Here is a 12,663-nt window from a genome sequence, read left to right on the forward strand (position 1 = left end):
AGGGACAGTGGAATAGTAATAATTCTTAAATTGGATAAAGTAAAAAAAAAAAAACTGAAGTAGATCTACATGCCTTCGTTTCCTCAAGCTAGATTATTACGTGCTGACATTGGGAAAGTTACAAATAGCCACATTCCTCTGTCTGTGACCCTTATTGCAAAACCTCACTTGAAACATGTAAAACTCAAATTTCAGGCGTGATTTACGCACAGTGCTTTTGTAGAATTGTGGATTTACATTTGGAACACTGAATTGCACATTAAATGCTGCCATGTTAGTTGGTCAAATAAGATATGACAAACATTTTGTTTTTTCTCAATGTTGTTATAGGTTGAAGAAGGATTACTGCCTTACGAGTTTACCGAGGGTGTTGAGGGTGTTGCAGGTGGCTTCACTTACACCATTCACGGTAAGACCACAAACAGAAGATTTTTCCACATGTAACATTACCATGAAATGAATGGAAGAGAAGGACCGTGACATCTCCTCAGAGTTGTGTTAAACAGCTTCTACTACTATGTGACAAGCTGCTTTCCAGGCCAGGGAAATGTTTAATAGTAATTTTGTACTCTGTATGTTGGAGATTTTTTTTTTTCTTTTTTTTCGTTTTGCACACTATACAAATTTAGATAATCTAAATTTACAATTAAAAGGTAGTAACGCTGTGCGTTCTTTAAATTACAAATCCCTTGCAAATATATAATAAATACTTCACCTGACCAAGATCAAATGAATCCGACACCGCACTGCAGAAAAACTGATAAAATATGTAACCTTCCCTGCCCGTTTTCTAGGGAGATTACATCGGTGTACAATACCTGGCTACTCAACATAGGTTACCTTGACTCGAGTTACTGGATTCAGGTGGCTGGGCGATGAGATAGTCAGAGTTAAAATAACGGAAGTCAGAAATATCGGTCTTTATTCATGCCCCTAGTGTAACAGGTGCTTGCCAAAAACTGGACTGAACCATGAGGCCGAGGTGGGAATATAAAAACACTGCCGTGGAGCCGCGTAGTCCGGTCCGGAATGCAGATTCGTAGTCGTAGGTATCCGGGTCAGGGTAGGAGAAGTAAGGAACGTAGATAAACTCACCGTGGTCGGAGAGGGTATGGATTGTTGGGGTCTCTAGCTGTGGTCAAGGGTTGGAGAGAGATGGTTTGTAGTAGACAATAGCCAGGGTTCAGGTAAGAAACTGCACGACAAAACAAGGCAAGGCAGGACAGGGCAAAACAGAGTGCTTGCGACCAGCACAACGTCACAGAGCGAGTTGCTGCCAGACCCAGCGCCTGCACATACCCTCCTGTATCGGATCAGAGTTTGTGAGTTCACTCGGTGGGCAGTGAGTGGGGAGATTTGGTTGTACACACCCACATTGGCATTTATGGTTGTACTTTTAAGGCACATATACCGCTGTACAATAGGAGATCCTGACTATATACAGTACCAGACGGTTGAGCACATTCATGAATACACAACTAGCCACACCGTTTTTTGGTATCTGGTATCAATATGAGTATTCATTTCACCTCCTACTTCAGTGATTGTACTGTTATTTAGTGGTATAGAGCATTACCTTTATTATGTTGTAGCACAGTACCTGACGGTTGAGCACATTCATGAATATGTGCATAGGCATTCACAAGCCACACCGGTCTGGGTATCTGTTAGCTACATTACCTACTGCCAGCAAGTTAATCTATAAGCTCTGATTTCTGAGCTATACTTATGTTTATATTAGGGAGGTGTTAACACCATCTCCTCATCTCTGTTCCACCCTAGAACTCTCATTAAGGGAAATCTGTATACCAGCTCCCTTCCTTGAACATTTGATTTAATCTCTCTCAACTGTTCATATCAATTTATAATCCGGAGTGTCATATGCACTCCAATTTTCAGATGACATATGTGTGTCTTGTTTGGATTTTAAATCTCATTATTTTAATCAGTTAAACATTAAAGATAAAAGTTTTAATTCGTTCCATACTACATCTAGGGTATTGAGTGCTTTAGCTAGGGTTCTTGCCTCTTCGCTGTTCTACAACGTCACAAGTAAAGAACTATTATGCTCAGTCAATTTTTGCAGAGGCAATCACTAAGCCTATAAAGAAGGAACAGCCAATAGATGAACGGCTGCACAGCAGAAGCTGATTCTAGAATCAGGCCACTGATTCGTTGCTGGGCGGGGTCTGCACAGCAGGCACTGATGAAGCACCAGCTGTACCAAAAGTCTGGATCAAACTCGATGGGCGCAGAATGCACCCGATCCTGACATCTTGGTGGCGGAGCCTGCGCTCGATTCTGACATCATGGGGGCGGCGGCTGCGCCCAATTCTCACACCTAGACACGGGGACATATAACATACACATGACAACGTTGTACCATTTTCTTGTGGTTATTCATGAATACTGTGCTTCCTTAAGTGCCCACTCTTAACACTCAGAGGCAGGTGTATCTGCTTGGTTGCTTTATTGGCGTTGGACCCGGACCATTTTCTGCGGAATAATATCAGTTATCCGCCGGTTAACCTGAGCGCTTACTGAGATCCTGGCCGGTTCTATGCAGGTGAAGATTGTAACCCTTTCCTGTTTGGGAACTGCCACTTCCACACAGGCTTAGACGAATATTTGTATGGGTCTGTGGGTAGAGCCGATCTGCCAACACCCGGGAACCCTCTGTTTGGTTCTTTCTGTGGCGTATCGGTTTCCCCTCTCTGGGACCTGCTGGATTCCGCTAGCCATCTTATCAGACAAAAATGGATAGTTAGGGTTAGGGAATCCGCGCTCGTGCTGTCTTGTGCGTCGTACAGATAGAGCCCCTTGCTGCCGGGCGCATGGAGTCACTCCCCAGAATCTACTAATTGAGATAACCCTGGATTCAATGAACATGTGGAATTAACTCCATTCCAGAAAATTTTGAAAGCACTGACATTTGGTGTTTAAGTTATGTAAGAATGGAACATGTGTGTCCCTTTTCTGCAGATGTCTGTTATGTCTATTGATAGACATTTTATATTGGCAATTGATTTTTAGCCATTATTATTTTAGTTTGTTCAGCATGTATTAAGGTTTAAGATGATTAACTTCAATATCACATTTGGTTCTATTTAGGAAACCGGGTTTATAATATTATTCTGATGCAGGTCTATTTGCATCATCCTTGTATTCACTTGATAGAGGCACAAATGTCCTGCACATCCTTATTATTGCATTCTATCATTATATAGGGTAGGTCATTGGGCGTTTAGTTTAGTGTATTAGAGTTCTATTTGCCCATTTACATTATACTGTATATATACTTTTTGGTATTAGTTCACATTGATACACTTTAGGTGTGAATGTCATTTATGTGGCTGAATAGCGCTATTAAATTCACTGTATTGATGCCAGTTTTTGTAACTTTGTATCAGTGCTTGTTTTTTTTTGTTTTTTTAACTGTATAGCCCTTTCCCAATTGGTTGATGGAGATATATAATGCACGTGGACAGCCTCCAACGTGACCCCCTGACTAAGCACGCAGTTGCAAAACGCGTTGAGGTCACGTGAGGCTGTTCCAGACTAGCCGGAAATTCGAGCGGACGGGAGATCAGCTGTGAGTTTGTGCAGTCCAGGCTGTAACATCCGCACACTCCATGGCAGCTCCGCTTACTGTTCAGTTCATTATGTTTACTCACTGAAGTTGGTCATCTATACTGATATATCGGTGGCATTTGCCATCTGATGTTCCAGGTTTATTATTGAGTTATCAATTTCTCATATTATATCCATCATATGTTTGATAAATTTTATATTGTTGTTTTTTTGTTATGTTTTTTTGTTTCATGTTACTGTAAGGTTATTTTAACTCCGTTTCAGCTGCATTGTTATTTGTCTGATACCAAAATGATAAATTGTGTACAGTAAGTGCGCAACCATAAATAGTGCTAATTATTGTCAGTGCACTGGAAATATATATATATATTAAAGTGACAACAAATAAGTAATATAATACGTGAAATTATGTAGTAGGGAGCGTCTGCAGCTGTATAAGGGGGTGGCTCGACACCACCAGGAACTAAAACAGAAGAAAACAGCGCACAACGCTCATGATGAAGTATATCAAGAGTAGATATTATATTATTAAACCAAGGATAGGTAATATGTGTACATCAAAGAAAATTTAAAACAGCATGTCATGAGACAAATTACCCATACGCCACACCACACGGGGATCTGGATAGTCACGGATCAGCAACCATCTGGTTCCACCGGTTATGACAGTCTGCAGGTCACTGTAGTAACAAAAGGCTGGTCCACAGGTAGGTGCGGTGAGGGCAATGATGTTGCATAAGTCCCGAAATCAGAGTCCCCAGATGCAGACTTGGTCGGTCTCAGTGTATCTCCACTGCAGGCACTGTCTCCGCATGTGTTACCAGGAGTTCCGTCGGCGCTCGGATGACGTGACTGAAGTCGCCGCACCAAAATGACGGAACAACAGAGGGGATAAGACGAACGCACCAGGGGCTCAAAGGACTGGATAAAACTCAGAACTCACAAAAATTGCATTCCAACGCGTTTCAAGGCTCCAACATGCCTCTTCATCTTAATATATAAAATCGAAAGGTTGGTACTAGCTGCGGTGAATCTGATTGGTCCTCAGCCTCTGGCCAATCAGATTGGTGGCTCTATGACGTCACCCGGCTCTATGACGTCACCCAACTCTCTCCCTCTCCCTCCCCCACACCAGCTCCCGGACAGAGGGGAAGCGCGGCGCGGCCCTCCTGCCCCAGCCGCAAATGCTCACCTCCCTCCCCGGCTGGGGGGACAGGCAGTGGGCAGGCAGCCTCCAGAAGGACCCCCTTCCTCCTGCAGCTGCCAGCGGTAAGATGGCGGCGCAGAGAGGACAGGCGGGGGGTGGTATTCAGTCAGGAAAGAGGGGGGGGAGTTAGTCAGGAGAGAGGGTGGGGGAGAGAGGGAGTCAGGAGAGAAGGGGGAGAGGGAGTCAGGAGAGAGGGGGGAGGGAGTCAGGAGAGGGGGGGGAAGAGTGGGAGTCAGGAGAGAGGGGGGGAGGGAGTCAGGAGAGGGGGGGAGGGAGTCAGGAGAGAGGGGGGGAGGGAGTCAGGAGAGAGGGGGGGAGGGAGTCAGGAGAGAGGGGGGGAGGGAGTCAGGAGAGAGGGGGGGAGGGAGTCTGGAGAGAGGGGGGGAGGGAGTCTGGAGAGAGGAGGGGGAGGGAGTCTGGAGAGAGGAGGGGGAGGGAGTCAGGAGAGAGGGGGGGAGGGAGTCAGGAGAGAAGGGGGGAAGCCTGAACAGCTGTGAAGAGGGGAAGGGAGTTGAGAGGGAGGATGGGGGAGGCAGAACATTACATCACGGGCAACGCCGGGTATATCAGCTAGTCAGGGAATAAATGCATTTGTAAACCAAAGTTGCTGTATTCCCCCCGTCCAGTCCTGATTGGCATACAATTAAGAGTAACTCACCAACCAGGTCTAGTGTGGGAGGGGATATAGCAACCATGTCCTGCAACGATCACATAGCAATTAAAAAACTTTAATAAAAACTTTAGTGAAATGTAAATAACCCCCGTCCAGTCCTGATTGGCCATACAATTAAGACGAGCGCACCAGGGGCTCAAAGTGGGAACCAAAATGTTCTTGGATTTTAAGTTGCGTTTAGAGCGGCCCATATATTGTGAGCCGCACGGGCATTCAATCAAGTAGACGACATGGTTTGAATTACAGTAAATAAAATCTTTAATGTCAAACTTTTAATTTGTGTAATTAGACTTAAAAGACTTTTTCTCTGGGTGGAGAAGTTTACAAACAGAACATTTTCCACAACTATAATTGCCTACAGGTTTATTCTGCAACCAAATTTTTTTGTCTATAAGACCTGTGACATTCCCAATGTCACTCGGGGCCAAAATATCTTTTAGATTCCTAGACTTTCGATAAATAAATTTGGGATTCTGTGCAATGTGAGTTCCCAAAATGGGATCACTGCACAGAATCCCCCAATGTTTTCTAATAATATTCTCTATTGTGCTAGTCATGGAATTAAAATTAGTCAAAAAAGCAATGTCAATCAAACTGTCATTTCTAGAGGCCTGAATCTTCTTTTTTGTTTTAGGCACCAGCATCTGTCTCCTATCCAGGTTTCTAACCCTATCGAGTTCTTTTTCCAATTTGTCATGCGAATAACCCCTATCTCTGAATTTTTGAAGAAGATCTTGAGCTTGCCTCTCAAAATCTTCTTGTTTGCTACAATTCTTTTTTTAGTTTGATCAGCTGTCCACTCAGGATATTATTCAACCAGGTCTTTTTATGGTTGCTCGATGCCAACAAAAAATTTTTGGCATCAACTTCCTTGAAGTATGTTTGGGTGATAACTTTCCCTTCCTCAGTGGAACTTAGCTTGAGATCTAAAAAATTCATTTCCATAGAATTTTCAACAAAAGTGAAGATCAGGTTTTTTGTGTTGCTATTTAGATACCCTACAAAAGAATGAACAGAATCCACATCACCTTCCCACACACATAGGATGTTGTCTATATAGCGACGATACATATAGCGACGATACAAAACGTGTGCCCATCGCAGTTCCGCAAACCTGCAGGAAGAAGTCAGTTAAGAACATAAAATAGTTGTGTTTTAAGATGAAGTGGATAGACTGCAGAATAAAATCCCTATTTAATTGATGTAACTTGGGATCTTTTGATAGTAAAAAGTCAATGACTTCTAATCCCTCTTTATGTGGAATGCACGTATAGAGGGACTGGACATCACATGTCACCCATCTATACGTACTTTTCCACTCAAAATCTTGAAAAAATTTTTAGGACTGATGTTGAGTCCTCTTAAATAAGAGGGTAGAACTCCTACATAAGTCTGCAGGAAGAAGTCAACGTATTGTGACAGGTTCGCCGTAAGTGACTCGTTACCCGACACAATCGGTCTTCCAGGTGGATTAACTACAGACTTATGTGTTTTGGGAAGGTGATAAAAAAATAGGTATTTTTGGAGATTCAGAATATAAAAAATGAAATTCATCCGTTGTAATCACCAGTTCTACCAAAGCCTGATCTAACAGACATTTTAGGGCCTCATTCAGAGAAGGTTGATAAAAATTATCGCCAGGGCATTTAAAATGACGTTTTTTTGGGCGTTGCTATCACGGTATTCAGAAAGCCTCGATTACCTGTGATAGCAAAATTCCCAAAACGGGCGAGTTGCTGCCAGCGAGAGCATCGAGCCTCTGAAAAGGCCTAAACCGGCGATTCATTTTTGCTGCAGAGAGAGCGGATCTGAGAGAGCCGCCTCTCACAGCGGAAATGTCGCCCGAAAATTATTTATTTTAATATAAATTTCTTTCATAGTGTAGATGTGCAGGGGGTCTCCGGAGCTGAACCGCATTGGTTTCAGGTCCAGGGACCCCCTGCTTCCAGAGATATAGGCACCTTTATGGGGTGCCGGTATCTCCTATGCAAGGAAATGTCCCGGTTACGTGACGCGGGACATTTCAATGCAGGGGGATACCGGCACCCCATAAAGGGGCCTGTATCTTGGGAAGCAGGGCCGGAGACCCCCTGCACATCTACACTATGAAAGAAATTTATATTAAAAAACATTTTAATAAACATCAATACACGCCCCCCCCCGCCCAAACCCATACAGTACAGTAATGGGCAAAATAACTATTATCCAGATATGAATAATAGATTATTTGCCCATTATTAAACACTGCATTAGCATACATAAATAAAGTAAATAAATACAGTTATACTTACCACAACAACAGGTCCCTCTGTCCTCCGTAGCAAGAAAGCATATATACATAATAAAGACATTCTAATGGCCCCTAACCCCTTAATCACCTTAGCAGTTACTAACCGCTATAGTCATTAAGGGTTTAACCCACCCTGACCCGATACAAACCCGGGAGGCCTAAGCACCCACCCCTGACTGACTATACCCACCCTGTACCCATTGAGTAGTATAGTGGTACATTATACCCATATAATAATATTATGGGCATGATAAGCCTCTATAGCACTCAATGGGCACCCTAATTACAATACATTAATACACAAGACACACAATAATAAAACATAACTAAACTCCAAAAAAACACACTTCACTAAATAAAAACAAGCAATAACAACATCAACAATCAATTAATTAAACCATTAACAAATTAAAACAACTCCGAATTATTTTATAAAATAACCAATCCAACCAAATAATTACTAAACCAACTCAAAATTAATAGTAACACTAACCAATCAAACCAATTAATTACTACAACATTCATGAATTAATGTAAACATTAAATACAAAGAAATAAATTCAAACAATATCTGAAATAACCATAAAAAACATTAGCCAACATAATACAACATTAACTAAAAACGAACACCAAATCGCAAACATTGTATTACCATTAAGCAGGAAAAAAAACAAACAATGACAATGTTTTGATTGGTTAATGGTTTAATTAATTCATTGTTGATGTTGTTATTGCTTGTATTCATTGGATTAGCTGGCTACTGTTTTTATTTAGTGAAGTGTGTTTTTTTGGAGTTTAGTTATGTTTTATTATTGTGTGTCTTGTGTATTAATGTATTGTAATTAGGGTGCCCATTGCGTGCTATAGAGGCTTATCATGCCCATATTATTATATGGGTATGATGTACCACTATACTACTCAATGGGTACAGGGTGTGTATAGTCAGTCCGGGGTGGGTGCTTAGGTCTCACGGATGGGTGAAGGGGGTATTAGCCCTAAGGATTGGTGTCTAGACCTTGCGGGTGGGTAGCGTTTGGGTTAACCCCTTTATTACCTTAGCGGTATTAACCGCTAAGGTAATGAAGGGGTTAAGTCCCCCCGCAACCCCCCCGCAAGGCCTAAACAGCCACTAAGGGCCAAATTCCCCCTTCACCCACCCTCGCTTGCCACAGTAAGCCTGGCATGGGTGTTTAACCCCTTCATTGCCTTAGCGGTTAGCCGCTAAGGTCATGAAGTTGCTGTAAATGCATTTTTCCTGCATCGGATGAATGCCGGGGGGGCTCCGGTGCTGGTATTAATGGCTATCAGCTCCGGAGACCCCCGGCATCAATCCGAGGCAGGAAAAGGGCCTGATTTTTTCCAACTCCCGACACATCGTAGCTCATCGAGGCATCTCCCCACCAATTTACCTAAATTTTGAGGTGAATTGGATTTGGGGAGAAGATCGCCTTTTAGGGCTGCGATAGGCTGCGACAGCCGACCCGCGGTTACTTGAATCGCGCGAGTTTATGATCCTTCCGAAAATGGTCGATAAGCGGCTTATCGCCGCTCAATTGGCGAGTTTCTTTGGGTCATAAAATTTGGCTGCGATACAGGCCGTTATCGAGCACTTATCGAGGCTTACTGAATACCAGTAGCCATTTTGGCCGATAAGCGCTCGATAAGGGCCTTATCGACGCTTTCTGAATGAGGCCCTTAGTCTTTATTCAATTTGGTGTAAAAAAAGGGGGTCATCGAGGAGTCGGTGCGCCTCCGCCTCGTAGTCTTTGCAGTCCTGAGGAACCACACCTCCTCCTTTTATCTGCTTGTCATATTATTAGATTTCTATTTTCTTTTAGCAATTTCAATGCTAAATTTTCTTGTTTATTAAATTATATTTTATATCTTTGGGTTTAAAATTTCTTGTTAGGGTACCAAAATCGTTATTTACCATATTGAAAAAGGTCTGTATATGATGTCCCTTAGAATGGGCAGGGTAAAACTTTGATTGACCTTTAAAGCAAGTGTGTCTACAAGAGACTATATCATTATCAGTTGGTGCAACAGTATCAGGAATAGTGGGTTCATTATTATTGGAAACCTTATTTCCTGATTCTAGTTGAAGCTTCTTTAAAATGACGTTTTAATGTGACATTGCGCATAATTTTCTGTAGGTCTTTAAATAACTGGAAGGAGATGGGGCCACATGAACAAGAAAAAATTTGGTTGCAGAATAAACCTGTAGGCAATTATAGTTGTGGAAAATGTTCTGTTTGTAAACTTCTCCACCCAGAGAAAAAGTCTTTTAAGTCTAATTACACAAATGAAAAATTTGACATTAAAGATTTTATTTACTGTAATTCAGACCATGTCGTCTACTTGATTGAATGCCCTTGCGGCTCACAATATGTGGGCCGCACTAAACGTAACTTAAAAGTACGCATCCAAGAACATGTCCGGAACATTAAAAATGGATATCTGAAACATAGTCTATCACGTCATTATGCTATATACCAGCGGTGCGCATACTGGGGGGAGCGACCCTACGGGGGTCGCGAGACTGCCGGTGGGGGGGCGTGGGGTTTACAGAGGCCCCGCGCGCTTCCCGAAGGCACTTAAATTAAGTGCCGGGGGAGCTGCAGGGCCTCTGTAAACCTTTACTTACCTAGGCTCCGGCGGCGTCCTTCCTGCGTCGCCATGGCAACGCGGCGTCAAGGTCATGTGACGTCACGTTGCTATGGCACCGTGACGTCATGACGCCGGAGCGCAGGTAAGTGGGGGGCGCAGGGAAAAAAGTTTGCGCCCCCCTGCTATATACCATCTTTAACCTTTAAAGGTATCCAATCTGTCCCACGTAGTAGAAGAGGGGGAGATAGGGTAAAATGTCTCTCTGTCCGAGAAACATTTTGGATACACAGGTTGGATACATTAAGCCCTAAGGGCCTTAACGAGGACATTGATATTTGGTCTTTATATTAATACCTCTATATGTCCTTGTTCACTTGAAATGTCCCGAAATAGTCATCTTTACTACTATTTTCCTGTGCTTGTTTTTTATCTTATTTTGTTTCAATTTATCCTATTTGGTTATATATCAGTAGCCATTTTTTACTCATTACTGTGTGTGTGTGTGTGTGTGTGTGTGTGTGTGTGTGTGTGTGTGTGTGTGTGTGTGTGTGTGTGTGTGTGTGTGTGTGTGTTAATTTGTTTACACATACACATAAACTGCTCTTTTAGTATCATTAGTGTGTTTATATTAACATATTTCTCTTTTGTTTCCTTAGCTGTAAAAATAATATTTGTACACCAATGTTTATATATATATATATATATATATATATATATATATATATATATATATATATATATATATATATATATATATATATATATATATATATATATATATATATATATATATATATATATATACACACACACACACAGTGGTTGACAAATCACCAAAAAATCTACTCGCCACACAAAAAAATCTACTCGCCACCTAGTACAGAGGCGGCACATTGTATTTGAGTACGGCTAGCTCCGCAAGCCTGGGGATGCCCCGGCATGCTAGCCGCACTCCCTCGGCGTGCACGCGCGGTCACGCGTCATCGGGTGCCTGCGCCCCCTGCACGTGCGTCCAGGGCCCTGGTGTCCCGCGATGTGGGGGACGGCGGCAGGGGGTTCCGGCGGACCCGGCAGCAGGAGGGAGAAAGCCCCGATCGGAGGGCGCTTCGGCGTGCGCCCGGCACCCTCTGGCGCGCGCCAGGTTACTGCTGCGGCCGAGAACGGGCAAATGCTCGAATAAACTCGGCCGCAGCAGTACCAAACGTGTGCTGCTTGGGCCAATATTTACTCGCCCGGGGGTTAAATCCACTCGCCCGGGGCGAGCAAATGTATAGGTTTGTCGAACATGGTTCCCTATAGGCATGAGCATACAGTTATATTTGCATATTTGCTTTCCTGTGGAGGGTTTTTGTCACTTTTCTTACTCACCATAACTTAACTCAGTATTATGGTATAGCCTATCCCATAGCCTCTCTTGCATTCCCAGTAAAATCAACCCCACACTGATGAGACCCATCAAGGTCGAAACAGCTATCTGTGGGTGGTTTTCTGGGTATGCACCTTAACCCTGGCTGTGCTCAAAGCTGTGACCATGCAGCAAGCTTAAGCCTATAGGGAACCATGTTAAAAATGGTTATTGAGGCAAAAAGTGACACTGTGTGCTCATTTGCATGTCATTTCTCAGAATCCCTTGCTGCAGTGGAAGTGCTGTATGCTGGGTGATTATGGGGAAAGGCGGGGTTGCAGACCTGCCTAAGACATGCAGATGAGCATACAGTTATATTTGCATATTTGCTTTCCTGTGGAGGGTTTTTGTCACTTTTTTTACTCACCATAACTTAACTCAGTATTATGGTTTATATATATATATATATATATACACTGGCGACACACTTTATTCGAGCTCGGCTAGTACCACGAATTCGGGTATACCCGGGTGTTTTGAGGTTTGTGACTGTTTTCTGCCCGAGTGCATTGAGTTATTTTCCGGCAGGGATTGAAGCATTTTATTCCCGCTGGCTGCAATACTGCACAGTACATATATATATACTGCATTACAATTCATGAATTTATGCCATCTGGTAGACACGTGAAGCATTGCAGCCTATTAAATCCTAATCATTATCATTTAACAGATCAGCCGCCCATCAGCCAGGCATGAACCCAGGCTGGGAAGGCAAATGCAACGGGGCTTGCCAGAGGTGAGGAGCGGCGCATTCCAGGTATCTGCCAGGTACATACCGGGTATTTGCTCGAATAAAGTGTGTCGGTGCAGTAGTGTGTGTGTGTGTGTGTGTGTGTGTGTGTGTGTGTGTGTGTGTGTGTGTGTGTGTGTGTGTGTGTGTGTGTGTGTGT

General features: G+C 43.1%; 1 protein-coding gene across 5 annotated transcripts in view; it reads left to right on the forward strand.

The window, feature by feature from the left end:
* Nucleotides 1-12,663, forward strand: part of B3GALNT2 (beta-1,3-N-acetylgalactosaminyltransferase 2) — an 87,178-nt gene that overhangs the window by 45,653 nt on the left and 28,862 nt on the right. For all 5 annotated transcript variants that reach the window (XM_075596780.1, XM_075596778.1, XM_075596779.1 and 2 more), the window contains one exon: nt 331-409. In XM_075596780.1, coding sequence (XP_075452895.1) covers nt 331-409 — 79 coding nt within the window. The remainder of the gene's footprint in view (nt 1-330; nt 410-12,663) is intronic.

This window comes from Ascaphus truei, chromosome 4 (assembly GCF_040206685.1).
Source record: "Ascaphus truei isolate aAscTru1 chromosome 4, aAscTru1.hap1, whole genome shotgun sequence".
NCBI classification, from domain to species: domain Eukaryota; kingdom Metazoa; phylum Chordata; class Amphibia; order Anura; family Ascaphidae; genus Ascaphus; species Ascaphus truei.